At 36.7% G+C, this 17,558-nt stretch overlaps 1 protein-coding gene across 1 annotated transcript in view; it reads left to right on the plus strand.

Annotated features, from left to right (window-relative positions):
- The window catches only part of LOC110094849 (ribulose-1,5 bisphosphate carboxylase/oxygenase large subunit N-methyltransferase, chloroplastic), a 71,098-nt gene that overhangs the window by 20,482 nt on the left and 33,058 nt on the right, over positions 1-17,558 (plus strand). The window contains exons 3-5 of the mRNA XM_020820185.2: positions 15,559-15,764; positions 15,861-15,947; positions 16,076-16,168. Of these exons, the coding sequence (XP_020675844.1) occupies positions 15,559-15,764; positions 15,861-15,947; positions 16,076-16,168 (386 nt within the window). The remainder of the gene's footprint in view (positions 1-15,558; positions 15,765-15,860; positions 15,948-16,075; positions 16,169-17,558) is intronic.

The raw sequence follows: 17,558 nt of genomic DNA on the forward strand, positions 1-17,558 counted from the left end.
AATTTTCTCATGCAACAAGACCTTGAGTGCTGCTTGACCTGAGAGAGCCTTAGGAGAGAGAGAGAGAGAGAGAGAGAGAGAGAGAGAGAGAGAGAGAGAGAGGAACTTGTGAGGGGGAGTTTGTGAGAGGGTTCACAAATGTTGCTCCAAGAAAGGTTCCAAGTCGTCGTCTCCGTTGTTCGTCCTTCGTCCTTGGGAGGTCTACTTCAGCAAAAGGTCTGGGTTCTTTGCCCGCTTCAGGAGGAAGCAAAAGGAGTCGGTTCTCTGCCGTACCGGGGTTGGTGAAAAGGAGTCTGTTGTAAAGGTTTCTCAGCCTAACTGTGGGAGCTAAAGGAGAGACACTTAGTTAGTGCAATACTTGGAGGGTGCCTCCGAGGAGTGGACGTAGGTCAAGGATTGACTGAACCACTATAAAACGGTGTGATCTTTCTTTGTTTTGCTTCCACATTTTTTTCGTACTCTGATTTCTGTGGTGACTTTGGTTTTAATTTTGTGCTTTTACATAAAGAAAATTTTTTAAAATACCAATTCACCCCCCTCTTGGTTAGCCTCGGGATAGTTCTTAGGGGCTTAACATCCCTAACGAACTTTCAAGTTCAAGTCAAAATATGACTCTCCTACAACTAGCACAAGCTAACATACAAGCTCTCAATGACACCAAGAGGTCATATACAAGAAACATAGTGTCCCACAAATAATTAAAGGACCACACTTTCTTATAGATGCATATAACAGTCTATTATAGATGTGGAGCTAGCTTACAAATGAATACAGTAGTTCTTTGTAAATATTGAATGACTACAACGAATGTAAATGCCTACGAATTAAGAAAGGAGACTTGTCATACATATGGCATGCTATCTACGGATAAATACAAAAGATTTATAATGATTATTCTGTCATATAGACACTGTAACATATCTGCAAATCAAAGTGGATGATAACACATTATGTGCTGATGATCATAAGCTGATACCAAAGATCCATTCCACATTTAATATGTCATAATTCAGTAATGCGGTGAAAATGATAAGTTATTGATTCAAGATAGTAGTCACTGATTTTGAAGTGTAAGGCATTGGTAAGGATACAATCATCAAAGGTAGAAGTGATTGGTTCTTCAAGCCAATAATAGAAAACAAGGAAGACGACATAATTGATAAATCACTTTTTGATTTTTATACGAGTTCTGGAAAGAGAAAGCTAGATCAAATCAAGATTAAGTGAATCTCAATTCAACTATGTTCGGAACATTGAGTTGGATAAGATTATGGAGGCTTGCAAGTTTCTTAATGAACAGTAGTCGCGCATCCAACATATTATATGTGTGCAAATATTGAAGTACTACAACAAGTGCAAGCTCTTACGACAAAAAGCAGGAGATTAGTTAGTGCACTAGATCCACCTACAGAAAGCAACAAGTAGTGCACGACAGTCTACCTGTACAAAGCAGCGAACAAGTTTATTTAGAAACTGCTACGCCACGCCACCGGATCCGCAACTTCTATGCAAGCAGATAGAAGGTGTCTACAAGTACTTTCAAAGTACCCCCACACGTGCATCGTAGTTTTTATACACATAGGTACACAAAAGGGAAAGTGTAATCAAAACCCGCATGTGCCCCGGTGAGCGTGTTATTGATACACACGTGACGTCTAGGGATGCTGTGCGATCAATAAATTTGAACCCGATCTTCCTAAGCAAGTAAATATGAGTCAACAAGGTTCAACAAATAATTATAAAAATGCTCCCAAACACTAGCATGGGCCCCAGCGAGCGTGTTATTGGTACACACGTGATGTTTAGGGATATTGCGCGGGTTATTAGATTTGAACTTGATCCTCCTATGCGGATCAATAGGAGTCGACAGGGTTCGATTCATCAAATAAATACACGGTTGTGCCAACCGATGTATTTGTTTTAATACATTTATATTATGTCTTTAAGGCTATAACAATATGAATTCACTAACAAAGGCATAAAGTCTACGAAACCCAATCCCTTATCAGCAAGTTGATAGGGTAGACAAGGTTCAAGTTTAAATGTAAATGACCCCAAATACCCCGATAATGGCCGTGTTGAATGTTAATTTCAACCGGAGGGAAATAATTCAAAATGCCACTTTAATATCCAAAAATCCAAAAATCTCAAAAATCCGAAAATCCCAAAAATATTTAAAATTGAAATAAATCCATCAACATTTAAAGTAAATTTCATCCACCCTTTGCAACAGTTTGCCGAGGTGGACAAATTAAAATTTATTTTAGCTCACATAGAGCTAAATGCCTAGTCGAAAATATCTCTAGGATCCATTCTCAAACAATCTCCTGCCATTAAGAACGTGGTATGTGTCCTCTAATCGGCGATTTTGCTGCCAAATGGCACCGCATGATAAACGGTTATGACCTGCGGCCCTCTGAACCGAGTGGTTTTGTCGCCAAATGGCACCACGAAATACCGGTTATGGCCAGAGCCAATTCTCTCCTTAGTGGCATCAAATCCTTGAGATATAAATCAATAGCATATGACCGATAGGGCACAAAGCCCTCTGTTAGTTAAGGTGGATCCAAATTTGTCCTCTTAGACAAACATTCACCCCAGGTCTACAAGGTTCCCTTGGACGAAGCAACCCATGACTACCGACAATGATCATTTTGTCAGGTTGGGTCGACTACCTCCTCTGACTAAGTAGACCAAGGACCATGATGGCCTGGGACGACGAAACCATGGGATATTGATCGGGTCCATCATCCATTCCCCCACCATCCACTTTAAGTGCAAGATGGTGAAATTTCTGTTTTAAATATCAATCCCTCAATTCCCAAATCCAATCATATGTTGCTACTATATGCCAGATACACGTATTTATACGTATCTGATTGACGACTAGCCCTAATCGAAAGTTCTCTCTTATGATCGAGAGGGGTAATTAACTATAGCGGCTTGCGCCTATAGGAAACCAGAACTTAGATCATAAAGTCCTCACAAAATGAGCGAGAAATCTCTGGGTAGTGTCTTATCTACAAACCGATCTACCTTCCAAAATTTACCCCGAAACATATCCGTTAAAACTCCCTCGCCAAAAGAAAAAACACAACAGCAGCGGGCGGAGCCCGGGGCAAAATTTTCGGAGCCCACAGTCTCAAGCCTGACCAGGTCGCAAGCCCAATCCTCAGGTCGCAGGTTCGAATTTGGCATGTCGGACTGAGCCGCTTAATTTGGAGGCTTTGGCCCTTTTGCGTGAGTTGGGATGGATAGGAGGTTCCGTCCCGCTAGGTCTTCCATCTCACAAGTTCCGTCGCTTCTTGGCTTCTTCGGCAGAGCTCCGTCCTGCTGCGAACAATGTCTTCTCTTTGGCAAAGCTTCGTCTTCGTCTTCATCCATTAGGCTTCATCCGTCCCGCAAAGATCGACATTCTCCAACCGCAAGCTCCGTTCAGTAAGACTTCATATTACTATGCTCCGATGGTTTTCTGTTTCGTGTCTCTGATATCATGTCGAAATCAGGAATTTGAGACGGAAAAACCATGCTTTATTACATAATTTCTTCCCTATTTATAGATCTATAATATATGATTCTTTTATATATAATATTATAATATACTATGATTTTCACTTCTGGGTATAACTAGGTATAGTTGGTACAACTCGGTATAACTTGGTACAACAGGTACAACTCGGTATCATAACTAGTAATGGGTATTTACACTAAATATATGTGTACTTTTTAAATAATATATTGATATATGCTGATTATTACTATACGGTACAACTAAATATACTCGGTTCACCTAGGTACAACGATTTTTTTTTTTCAGAAATAATACTCGGTATAGTTCGGTATTATGATTTTACAGTTTATATCTGATAGAACATCAACTTTATTATGCAGGGATATTGTCCCAAGATTCATTTTAGATGTAGAACGTCAAGTTTTAGAGAAGTTTGTAATGAGTTGGTTGTGAAATTTTGGGATTCGTTGGTTACAAGCTTACGGGAGCTAAATATTAACCAGTTCCTATACATGCCTCGACTCCCTCAGAATGTTCCACTTGTTTATATGTTACTTTCGACGTGGGATGTGTAATCTGAAAGTTTTTTATTAAAAGCCGGACGTTATCTTTCACATTTGATGAAATATTATTGATTATTGGCTTACCGAACGAGGAATGAAATGTGAACCAGGGACTGCTACAACGGGTGAAAAAACAGCCAATGACATAAGGCATGATATTCTGAAATTGCATGTGTCAACTCCGGTCGTTAATGTAAGGAGACAATTCATTGTATACTTATTGTCCAACATATTTTTTCCAATGGCCAACTTTCGAGTACAATGAATAATATTGGACGTTGCCAAGAATGTGGAGAACTTCGGAACATACAATTGACCCTAATCCATAAGGGATTTCCTCGTGACTGAATTTAATACAATAGCAAAAAAAAAAATCAAAAGGTCAATCCTTAGGACATGTTAATGGATTTGTTATGATTATAATTATGAGTATTTCTAAATTATTTTGTTGTTTTATTTATTTATATATTGTATACAATTTTTTAAGCATTTTTACACTGAATTTTTTTGTTCATTTATTTTGTATAGATATGGTTTTTGGAACATTCAAAATTCTACCCGGTAGTTGATGATTTGGCTCGACCCCGTCTCATCGTTGGGTTGGAAAGTTTAATTATAGAGATAAAGATGTTAATAATTTATTAAACGACCTTCAAGATTCTGAGGTACTAAATATATGTTTAGTCATGTAACTTTATTCTGTACTTATATATTGTTGATGTTTATAAAACATTTTTTCCAGATATTCACACATCTACAAGGGATTACAGATGATGAGAAAAATTTAATTGAGAGTTTTTCCACATATTATACAGGGGAGCATCTGCAAGTTATGCTAACTCCACTGACAACCCCATATCCACCAAGGTTGCTAAGCCCAACTGATTCTCCTATCCAACCTCCAATCCACTCTGAATGTCCTATTGAACCACCAATCCACACTGAATCTTCAATCCAATCGCAAAGCCCCACTGAATCTATTTTCCAACCACCAATCTAGAATAATTCTCCAACCAAGAGGATGTTAGGCTATCTGAAGATGAAGAATTTCCTTTGCCTTCATCAGGTAGGGGAGGAATTGCTCGTAGGGTGCAGCTCAGGAATGATAGGAAAAGGAAAAGGGTTAAAACTCCATTCACAGCAGGTGATAGGAAGAAGAAGAGAACTTAGAGTAGTTCTGCTCAGTTGGAAAATACTGATGTTGAAAAAATTACTAAAAAAGAAATATCAATCACTCGAAGAAAACCTATCACTCGAGCTTCAACAAGATTAAAAAAGATGGCAACTGATGCTAATAATGCTTCTACGCGTACTGATGCTATTCCTTTTGATGCTGCACCTTCCATTGAATCTCCAACTGCTGCTGTTGCTGTTTCTGTTCCAGATGTACTACCAAAATCTGTAGTTTATGAAGTTGATGAAACCAAAATCATTGAACGACCGGCCGTAGAATTTTTAGATTACCCAGGACGATTACTAATTAATGAAGGAAAACGAATTTCCATTGATAACTTTCTTAAGCAGTTCAAGAAAAAGTGAGTTTAAATTTCTCGGTATATAACTGTATGAACACAAAGTACGTTGTTTCTAAACTCAATACCGAGTTGTACCGATAAATATATTTCTCGGTACAACTCGGTATTGCTCGGTATTTGGTATTCCTTAACTAGTTTTAATTGGATAAACACCAAGTACGTAGTTTCTATACTCAAAACCGATTTATACCGAGATTAAAGAGTCTCGGTATAACTCGGTATTGCTAGGTCTTTCCAATAAGTACCGAGGTTTTATAGTGAATATCGAGTTGTACCGAGAATAAAATTCTCGGTATAACTTGGTATTTGGTATTCGATACGGAGTTTTTAGTGTAAGAACAGCAAGTACCGTGTTTTTATACTCAGTACCGAGAATAAAAAATCTCGGTATACCTAGGCATTTTTGTGTATATTTTTATTTTCTAATGAATATGAGATAAATTATGCAGGGATGATTCTATATTTGAGAAATGACATGCAATTATTTTCAGAAGCCAAATGGACGAATTGTTGCTATGCGAAGAGCTTGATAACAATCAGGTGTACGCTTTTGCATTATTACTTTCTAAAAAGAACGACCTGGTTTCAGGACTGAACCAATCTTTTCTATATGTTTCTTCTTTTCATTGGGTGAGTTATCATTTATAATAAAGATTTGTTTGCATTTAACATATTCTCAATTAATTGGGTGAGTATTTTTTCCAGGGATATTATTGTCAAAATAAATAGACGAACACAACTTCATTTGTTGCAAATATCATCAAAACTGCTATTAAGAATGCTAACCTTATATTTGTTTCCATTATAAACGGAAAACTTTGGACTTTACTAGTTGGTAACCTGAGGAAAAAAAATTGGGATTTTATGGATTCAATCTCCAAAGCAACACACAAGGCTATTGCTCCTGAAGTTGTAAGTCTTTTTAGAATTTATCTTTGGTTGAAGCTATGATATTGAATATTAATATTTTAATTTTAATACCTTTTCAGATATCTCATTTATACGGTGATACAAAAGATGCTTTTGAGGATGATATCCGAACCTGGCCAATCCAAACTATCCCGAACTTGCCAGCACAAGAGAACAATGTGGACTGTGGAATGTTTGTATGCAAATATATGGAAACAGTTATACAAGATAGTATTATTGAATGGGACATCCATAAGAACTGACAAAGTCAGATGGCTTTATTTAGGGCTGAATTTGCATATGCCCTTTTTGTTATAATATGAAATAAATTTTAGAATTTACATATGCCGACTTATACCGAGTTATTACATGATTATACCGAGTTATACCTAGTAATTTTAAAACACAGGATAGTAAAGAAGTAAAAGAATTATCCTGTTTCCACTTATACCGAGTTGTTTTTTCTAAAATTCCCAAAACAAACTCATATTACAAACATAATACATCTCATAATCCTCGCTGAAGTAAAAATATATACAATACGAAGCCAAAGATAGTGTAATACCGAGTATTACATAGTAATACCGAGTTGTACTGAGAAAAAAATTCTCTGTATAACTCAGTAAAACTCAGTATTTGGTATTCCTTAACTACTTTTTACTGTATGTACACCATTTCCATAGTTTTTATATGCAATATCGAGTTGTACCGAGAATACCAAATTCTCGGTACAAGTGTTTTTAAAATTCTCGGTATTTTTATATACCGATTTGTTCTAAACATTCACAAAAGGACGCATAATACAGACATAGTAAAACTTACAATCCAAAGACAAAATATTCCTCTTATACCGAGTACTAAATGCTAATACCGAGTTGTACCGAATTATACCGAGTTGTACTAAACACTTACATAAAGGATGACTAACTTCCTGATTCTGCTGGTGTAAAATATAAACTTGTAGGACGATTCTGCTCTGTCGGTTTCACTTTTTTGGCCTTCCTCTTCTCCCAATGATCCTTTAATCTAGCATTAGAGACTCCCTTAGGCCGGTGTTTTGCAGGATCTCTAATTGTTTTGTGGATACCATCACTTATGCATTTATTTTTTTCCCTTCCATAATTTTTTAACATTTATCGCCAATGCACTCATACCATCGATCATACATTGTTCTGCGTCCTCATTACGCTGTGCTTCGGTGCTAATTTGATATGCAAATCGACATACATAATTTCTAAAAATCATGTTTCGGGAAACTTGATTCCATGTGCACATACTCGTAGCCATACGTTGGATATTCAGTCCACTATATAGATCTTTCTGAGCAGTAGATGACCATCTTGGAATTAAGTATTTATGAGGAATATTAATAACATCCAACTGCCTCATCACTCTCATGCAATGAGAACACAGTATTCCCATCATCTCGAACTTTGCACAGCTGCAATGTATAGTTCATTCAGAGGAATTAAACAATACTGCCCACTTATGTGCATCAAAAGAATGGTCTATGTTCTTCACAGAAAATGTTGATGAGTATGGTGAAGAGTGATTAATGCATAGTCCCCCTAAACCATGTAAGAACTCCTCTTTAAAAAAGAAATATAACTTTCTTTAATAAAATTTGGCTGCTTGCTTTAATATCAGACTACTTTTCATGTAAGATTATATTTCGGTTTGAGAACACCTAAAAATTTCATCTCGTTTATTCCTACGCCAAGTGTTCATAAGTTTCTCCAATCCAAGGAAACATTCTGTAAGAGAACTTGTAGCCTTTGAAATACCATGGCAAATAAAATTAGTTGACTCACTACGTTGTGTAGATAATATTCCTAGTTTAAAGCAATCTTTGTTGAAAGCTGTAGACCACTAGTCCTTTATTCTGTACAGATCTTTTAACTACTGATGGCTCTGTAGATCCCCTTCTCTGATCATCTCATTCCACAAACTATCAAATTCCTCCACGGAATCACACTTGGTGAATCAACTATAAAAAAGGCCTTTTACTTTGTTGTTAATATTAAAACATCAAACTTTGGAAGGAGCCTTCTTGTGTATATGCCATTGGCATAACTGATGTCTTGTATTAGGGAATACAATCTCTATCGCCGTAGCCATTGCTTGATCCTGATCAGTGAATATAGTAACTGGATGCTTATTATCCATAATTCTTAAAAATGTTTGAAATAGCCAGCAGAATGAATCAATTGTTTCATCTGATAGAAATGCCATCCCTAATATAATGTTTTGCCAATAATTATTAACTTCAATAATAGGAGCACATGCTAAATTATATTTCTTAAGACGGTAGTTAGTATAAAAAATAATTACATCCTCAAAGCAGTCGTAATCCACTCTCCCCATACCATCTACCCAAAAAAAATTTATCAACCTATCTTCTTCATCAGTTTGCACATCCCATGCAAACAGGTGGTCTTCAGCTGCCCGGTTTTGAAATAATTCGATTAGCGAATTGCTGTCCCCATTCTCAATTTTTGCTCTTCTCTCCTTTTGAATGTAGTTGTACGCATCTCTCTTGGTAAAACCCAGATTTTCTACACCTCCAACCTCATCGGATAGATAGGAAAATGCATTTACTGTTCTTATTCCCTCATCAGCCATTGATTTCAAAACGGAGGCATTTTCTTCAGTGATATGCCTAGATGATCTCAGCAAATATTGATCATCCGGTTTTGCCAATTCATGGTTGTGAGTCTCTATCGAATTTTTCACCGTCCATATTCCATCTTCACTAACAGAAAATCTCACCATTGCAGAACATCCGATTCTAGCAGTCGATTTTCGAAATTTGACCTTTTGATTTTTTTCTGTATCCTTCTTGAATCCGGATTTGGAATAGACAAGAATCTTTAATTTTAATTTCCTTGAATTAGGCCAGTATGAAAGATGTTCTTTCCGAACACTAAAGCCATACGTATGAGCATATTGACAATATTTTACATATGCTTCTTTCTCTGATTTGTAAACTCCCTGTGACAAAAAAATTCAAATATTTCAAATTAGTAGCAAGGAATAAATACTAAGGACAATACGTAATAATACAAGAAAATACCGATTTATACCGAGTTTTCTAAATTCTCGGTACAAAAATATGGTAATTATAATCAGTCCATAGTAAACTTAACTGACATAAAAAACTAAAAAAAACTCACCATACCGAGTAAATACCAAACTATACCGAGTTATATAAAGCTCGGTACAAACAACTGGAAATTACAATCTCGGTATATATAACACAGAAGTCACGTTAAGATACCAAAAAACTATCCATACTGAGTTTTAAGTATAAATACCGAGCATTACCGAGTTTCCAAAAAACTAGGTACAAGTTTTTCATAATTAAAAATTCGGTACAAAGAAACATAATCGAGCTGTACCGAGTTATAAAAAGGGTCGGTACAAACTGTTTAATAATTAAAATTTGTGTACAAAAAAAAAAAACTGAGTATTACATATAAAACCGAGTAGTACCGAGTTATAAAAGGTTCGGTACAATCAAAAATGATTTGATCATACGAGGATGGATGAGAAATTACTTGTAAAAAATAAGAAAAATTATCATCCAAAGTATAAGTGCCATATGTTTCGTCTAAATCGTCTAACTCTTCCAAACAAATAGCCGGAATCTTCTCATCAATCGCCTTCAACCCTTCGCGAAAGCTTTCTCTTCTACCAGTAAACCCTAAATACTGTATAACATTCTGTCTACAGAAGCTAATTGGCCAAAAGTTTATTCATATAAAGTTACCACGGGTTTTAAATTTTTCCCGCCCATTTTAGCTGAATTACTGAGAAAAACACGCAAAAACTCACAATTACTACGGGTTTGGGTCGGGTCTTCGGGCCTCTACGTGGCGTTATTATATTGGTGGCCGAACCTATAGCAACATACGGTCAGAGGACGTAATAATTGTTCAGCCATACTCTATTCAGGGCGATGTTCAGGACAATTGTGCTCGGATTTGAACTAATCGTCCAGGACGATATTGTATCGGCCTGAACGATGTAATCAATTTTCTTCTGATCATCCTGAATCGTCCCAGCTGATTGAGCTAATTTTGTACTGATCGGCCAGGACGATATTCCTATCATCCTGGACGATAATGTCGGTTCTTGAAATTCTATTTAAAGGATCTGAATTTTCTCATGCAACAAGACCTTGAGTGCTACTGTCTTGACCTGATAGAGCCTTGGGAGAGGGAGAGAGAGAGAGAGAGGAACTTGTGAGGGGGAGTTTGTGAGAGGGTTCCAATTCTGTGGTGACTTTGGTTTTAATTTTGTGCTTTTACATAAAGAAATTTTTTTAAAATACCAATTCACCCCCTCTTGGTTAGCCTCGGGATAGTTCTTAAGAGCTTAATATCCCTAACGAATTTTCAAGTTCAAGTCGAAATATGACTCTCCTACAACCAGCACAAGCTAACATACAAGCTCTCAATGACACCAAGAGGTCATATATAAGAAACATTGTGTCCCACAAATAATTAAAGGACTGCACTTTCTTATAGATGCATACAATAGTCTACTATGGATGTGGAGCTAGTTTACAAATGAATATAGTAGTTCTTTATAAATATTGAATGACTACAACGAATGTAAATGCCTACGAATTATGAAAGGAGACTTGTTGTACATATGGCATGCTATTTACGGATAAATACAAAAGATCTATAATGATTATTCTGTAATATAGACATAGTAACATATCTGCAAATCAAAGTAGATGATAACACATTATGTGCTGATGATCATAAGCTGATACCAAAGATCCATTCCACATTCAATATGTCAGAATTCAGTAATGCAGTGAAAATGATAAGTTATTGATTCAAGATAGTAGTCACTGATTTTGAAGTGTAAGGCATTGGTAAAGATACAATTATCCAAGGTAGAAGTGTTTGGTTCTTCAAGCCAATAACAGAAAACAAGGAAGACGACATAATTGATAAATCACTTTTTGATTTTTATACGAGTTCTGGAAAGAGAAAGCCAGATCAAATCAAGATTAAGTGAATCTCAATTCAACTATGTTCTGAACATTGAGTTGGATAAGATTATGGAGGCTTGCAAGTTTCTTAATGAACAGTAGTCGCGCATCCAACATATGGTCTGTGTGCAAATATTGAAGTACTACAACAAGTGCAAGCTCCTACGACAAAAAGCAGGAGATTAGTTAGTGCACTAGATCCACCTGCAGAAAGAAACAAGTAGTGCACGACAGTCTACCTGTACAAAGCAGCGAACAAGTCTATTTAGAAGCTGCTACGCCACGCCACCGGATCCGCAACTTCTATGCAAGCGGATAGAAGACGTCTACAAGTACTTTCAAAGTACCCCCACACGTGCACTGTAGTTTTTATACACATAGGTACACAAAAGGGAAAGTGTAATCAAAACCAGCATGTGCCCCGGCGAGCGTGTTATTGGTACACACGTGATGTCTAGGGATGCTGTGCGGGTCAATAAATTTGAACCCGATCTTCCTAAGCAAATAAATATGAGTTGACAATGTTCAAAAAATAATTATAAAAATGCCCCCAAATACCCGCATGGGCCCCAGCGAGCATGTTATTGGTACACACGTGACGTTTAGGGATGCTGCGTGGGTTATTAGATTTGAACCCGATCCTCCTATGCGGATAAATAGGAGTCGACAGGGTTCGATCCATCAAATAAATACACGGTTGTGACGACCGATGTATTTGTTTTAATACATTCATATTATGTCTTTAAGGCCTATAACAATATGAATTCACTAACAAAGGCATAAAGTCTACGAAACCCGATCCCTTATCAGTAAGTTGATAGGGTAGACAAGGTTCAAGCTTAAATGGAAATGACCCCAAACACCCCGATGATGGTCGTGTTGAAGGTTAATCTCAACCGGAGGGGTCCATTCCAAATAATTCAAAATGCCACTCTAATATCTAAAAATCCAAAAATCTCAAAAATCCCTAAAATATTTAAAATTGAAATAAATTCATCAACATTTAAAGTAAATTTCATCCACCCTCCGCAATAGTTTGCCGAGGTGGACAAATTAAAATTTATTTCAGCTCACATAGAGCTAAATGCGTAGTCGAAAATATCACTAGGATACATTCTCAAACAATCTCCTGCCATTAAGGACGTGGTACGTGTCCTCTAATCAGTGGTTTTGCCGCCAAATGGCACCGCAGGATAAACGGTTATGACCCGGGGCCCTCTGAACCGAGTGGTTTTGCCGCCAAATGGCACCACAAAATACCGGTTATGGCCAGAGCCAATTCTCTCCTTAGTGGCATCAAATCCTTGAGATATAAATCAATAGGATATGATCGATATGGCACAAAGCCCTCTGTTAGCTAAGGTGGATCCAAATTTGTCCCCTTAGACAAACATTCAACCCAGGTCTACAAGGTCCCCTTGGACGAAGCAACCCATGGTTGCCGACAAGGATCCTTCTGTCAGGTTGGGTCGACCACCTCCTCTGACTAAGTAGACCAGGGACCATGATGGTCCGGGACGACGGAACCATTGGATATTGATCGGGTCCATCATCCATTCCCCCACCATCCGCTTTAAGCGCAAGATGGTGAAATTTCTGTTTTAAATATCAATCCCTCAATTCTAAAATCCAATCATATGTTGCTACTATATGCCAGATACACGTATTTATACTTATCTATTTGACGACTAGCCCTAATTGAAAGTTCTCTCTCGTGATCGAGAGGGGTAATTAACTATAGGGGCTTGCGCCTATAGGAAACCAGAACTCAGATTATAAAGTCCTCACAAAATGAGGGAGAAATCTTTGGGTAGTGTCTTATCTACAAACCCATCTCCATCCAAAATTTACCCCGGAACATATCCGTTAAAACTTCCACGCCAAAAGAAAAAGCACAACAGCAGCGGGAGGAGGCCGGGGCCAAATTTTCGGAGCCCACAGTCTCAAGCCTGACCAGGTCACATGCCCAATCCTTAGGTCGCACGTTCAAATTTGGCATGTCGGACTAAGTCGCTTAAATTGGAGGCTTTGGCCCTTTTGCGTGAGTTGGGATGGATAGGAGGTTCCGTCCCGCTAGGTCTTCCATCTCATAAGCTCCGTCGCTTCTTGGCTTCTTCGGCAGAGCTCCGTCCGTCCTTAGAGCTCCGTCCCGCTGCGAATAATGTCCTCTCTTTGGCAAAGCTTCGTCTTTGTCTTCATCCATTAGGCTTCATCCGTCCCGCAAGGATCGAGCTTCTCCAACCGCAAGCTTCGTTCAGTAAGACTTCATATTACTATGCTCCGATGGTTTTCTCTTTACTTCGTGTCTCTGATACCATGTCGAAATCAGGAATTTGAGACGGAAAAACCATGCTTTATTACATAATTTCTTCCCTATTTATAGATCTACACCAGATATCTTAATCAAGAAACAAATATTTACAAATTCATGCATAATAGCCCTAATATACTCCTTAAATCAGCTACTTCACTATGGAAAGAAATCAACGTGACTCTGACGTGATTCTTGCGAGCTTCCTAGGGATCATGCTTTGTGGCCGTCTTATCTCCTTCAAGAAGGAACACCTGGGATTTAACAACAAATAATTTGGGATCAACTATATGAATTCTTCCCTCCATTTTGGTTGAGTACTAAATGATGTGCTTGCTCTATATTGCACAAGTATTTTTGTAAAACTTCTTTCCATATTATTTGAAATTTTATTCTTTTTAATTCTTCTACATTAATTTTCTCTGATCTTCTTATTGGCACATTTCTTCCTTGCAGTTCACATGCGCATACCATACATATCATACACCACGCAATATTCAGTAGATAGCTCTCTTACTATACTACTAATACAATCATTTCTTTGCCTCTCCACTTTAATTTTAGCATATATCCATTTAGCATTTTCATTTTCATGCTTAACGTAGCTATCAATGCTTTTTTGCTCTAATGCTAAAAAACAATATAGTGTATCCCATTTATTACAATTTTATGAGATTTACTATTAAGCCTCCATATGCTCTTGTATTCAATAACACTCTTGAGGCAATTCTTTGTTCTTGCACCCTAGTTTAAAAGTTCTTGGTATAGTGGAGTAATCAAGGTGGTTAAACCTACAGGCCTAGGTTTTCTTTAATCTTCTAGTAATGTTGAAGGATTGTTATCAACGATTTGATCTCAAGTTGATTTGACCACAACTCAAAATTAGCTAAAGGTCATTTGATCTGATCTTGAATCAAGCCAAATATGGTTTTAAGTTTTCTTGATCTGATCTTAATTCAAGTTAGGCATGTCTCTTTTACTTCGTTCGAGCTGATTGATGCCAAAATTCGATTTTCAATCTCCCAATATAATTTTCTAGTTCAGCATATATATAGACATTCACTAAAAAATATATAGATTCATATTTATAAATGCATACATAAATGAATTCAGTTATAAGTACATACAAAAATAAATGTGTATGATTTTTTAATACAATATACATTTAAATTCAATCTTGAGCTTGCTGGATTTGCTCATTAGTCGTCTCATTGATTTTTGATCCGATCTAAAGCTGATCTGATTTTTTCTTGTCCTGCGATCTTTGAGTGAAATTCATAGCCTAATTGTATCAAATCCCGTTTCACTAAAATTTAATATAAGAACTCAACATTTCTCGTTGCATGATATTATCTAGGTAGACAAGACAAATGAAATATTAAAGTAGTTTTTGTCATTCTGAGCTGCACGTATCTGTCAACAAGAATGCAATATTGCTTGTAGTTGTCAAAGTTTCAGTTTATTTCTCTTCTTTTTAAACGCAAAATAATGATAGGATGCCAGATAAATAAGCAGGTTTTCCATTGGAGAATCTCAGAAGGCATCTGCTTGGTTTAAGATAAACTTCCATGATTAGGAATCATCAGTGCTTTACAAATTTGCTTGTCTTGTTGAATCGAAGGATATGAAGAATAATGAACCTGAATGTTTTATTTCTTTTAATGTACTTCTAAAATTTATTTCAAGATAATTGACTCTAAGTAATGACTTGGGTTGTGCAGCTGAGCTTTTGACGACAAACAAGTTGTCTGAATTGGCCTGCTTGGCGTTGTATCTCATGTATGAGAAAAAACAAGGGAAGAAATCTTTCTGGTATCCCTTCATCCAGGAACTTGACCGCCAAAGAGGAAGAGGCCAACTAGCAGTGGAGTCACCACTTCTGTGGTCAGAAGATGAGCTCGCATATCTTGATGGTAGCCCTACAAGGGTAATGCTATAAAATAAGCATAGTGCATTTTTAGGATAATATTTAAACTTTCCAAGCATTCTGCATATGGACTGTTTAGTTTGTCTTTTTTTATAGGCTGAAGTCCTTGGGAGAGAGGAAGGGATAAAGAGAGAGTACAATGAGCTCGACACAGTCTGGTTCATGGCTGGTTCATTGTTTAAGGTCATTCCCTTGCTTGAATATGTTTTTCATTCTAGTGCCAGCCTGATCTTAATTGCTTATAGTTTTTTAGATTACTTTTAGTAGCTGTGTTCCTTCTTTTTATTCACATATTCTATCATACTGTGCAGCAATATCCATTTGATATACCGACTGAAGCCTTTTCATTTGAGATCTTCAAGCAGGCTTTTGTGGCAGTTCAGTCATGCGTTGTTCACCTGCAGGTAGTTTATGGCTTTTGATGTCATATGGAGTCTAATATAAGGGTGAATAAAAATTCATGATTATTTTATCAGTTGTTAAATCTTATGGAAAGAAACGTTGAATGTAGATTAACTGTCATTCTTAGTTTGTTATGGCGTCATTAGAGTCACGCAAGATGATCTTTCTAAAACTTTTGAACATTGTTGACCTAGTATTTGTCAAGGGGATCTCATGGACTGTTTGGTATATTCTTAAGAAGTTCATCCGTGTAAATATTGCAGTTTTTTTCTCTGAATAAAACAGTATTTAGAAGGTGTTGCATGATATTTCTTGAGAGAGCCAAAACTTAATCCTGGGTGTCAGTCATAAGAAATTTTGTCACCTTGTGTGTTACCTTGGAATGGTTTGATGGAAGCATTGACTTCATTTAAGTAGCAGTTGATTCTTGTATTACTTTCAAGAACCTTATGTTGTTATGCGGTATAAGGAGCAGATACGTTTGGGAATAGTGTGACTGAGGTGATTTTGCGGAATGCAGATTTCAAGGTTTTGATGGCAATTGGGTTTTATGGTAATGAGGTTGTGACGGGATGAACATGATTTATGTAATGGAAATCTTCAATTATTAGTCCTGGTTATAGTTTATGAAATGATTGGTTTGGGGAATTTAGTTATGGAAATCAAAGAAAGACATCAACAAAAATTATCTAACTTAGCTTGGATACCAAGTCAATTGAGAAGGGAAGAAAAAAAAGAGGAACTCTATGTAGAGGACTTGGTGTGATCCACATATATAACTTAGAATTAAAAAAAAAAATAAAATAAAAAAAAAATTAAGAGAAATAATTTCATTCATCAAATCAATAATTAATTATTAATCTAACCACAAACCATGAAGCCTTGGAGTACCGAATTGTACTGATCAGGTACACATCATTCATGGCAATTCATTTTCATTTCGTTCCGTATTGCCTCAAAGGTCGTATTTGCTCAAAGAGCCACTTCTTGGTACTCCGTCATCAACAATCACAAGCAATATAGCATGAATATGATAGGAAGCTTTCATGTGACACTAAATAACTATTACATGACTATGATAAGATGATTTCAACCATGATAAGATGCTTTCATAAGATATTAAGTAACACTTTCATGATTTGACATAAGAAACATAACTATTTCATGGCTTGATATAAAAACTTTAATAAACAGATATAGTTATAATGAAATGCGCACTTTCCTTAGCCAGTAAAGTCACTTACCTTTGAGAATTCGTGCTTGGAAAGTTTCCCGCACAAGTCCTCGCCTCCTTTCTTAATTTCAACCTAAAGGAAAACAAGAGATTTAAATCTCTACGACTTTATTTAACTCAACATAATGTTTAATTTTTATTTAACTTAATTATGATTT

This window comes from Dendrobium catenatum, unplaced genomic scaffold (assembly GCF_001605985.2).
Source record: "Dendrobium catenatum unplaced genomic scaffold, ASM160598v2 fragScaff_scaffold_1615, whole genome shotgun sequence".
NCBI lineage: Eukaryota > Viridiplantae > Streptophyta > Magnoliopsida > Asparagales > Orchidaceae > Dendrobium > Dendrobium catenatum.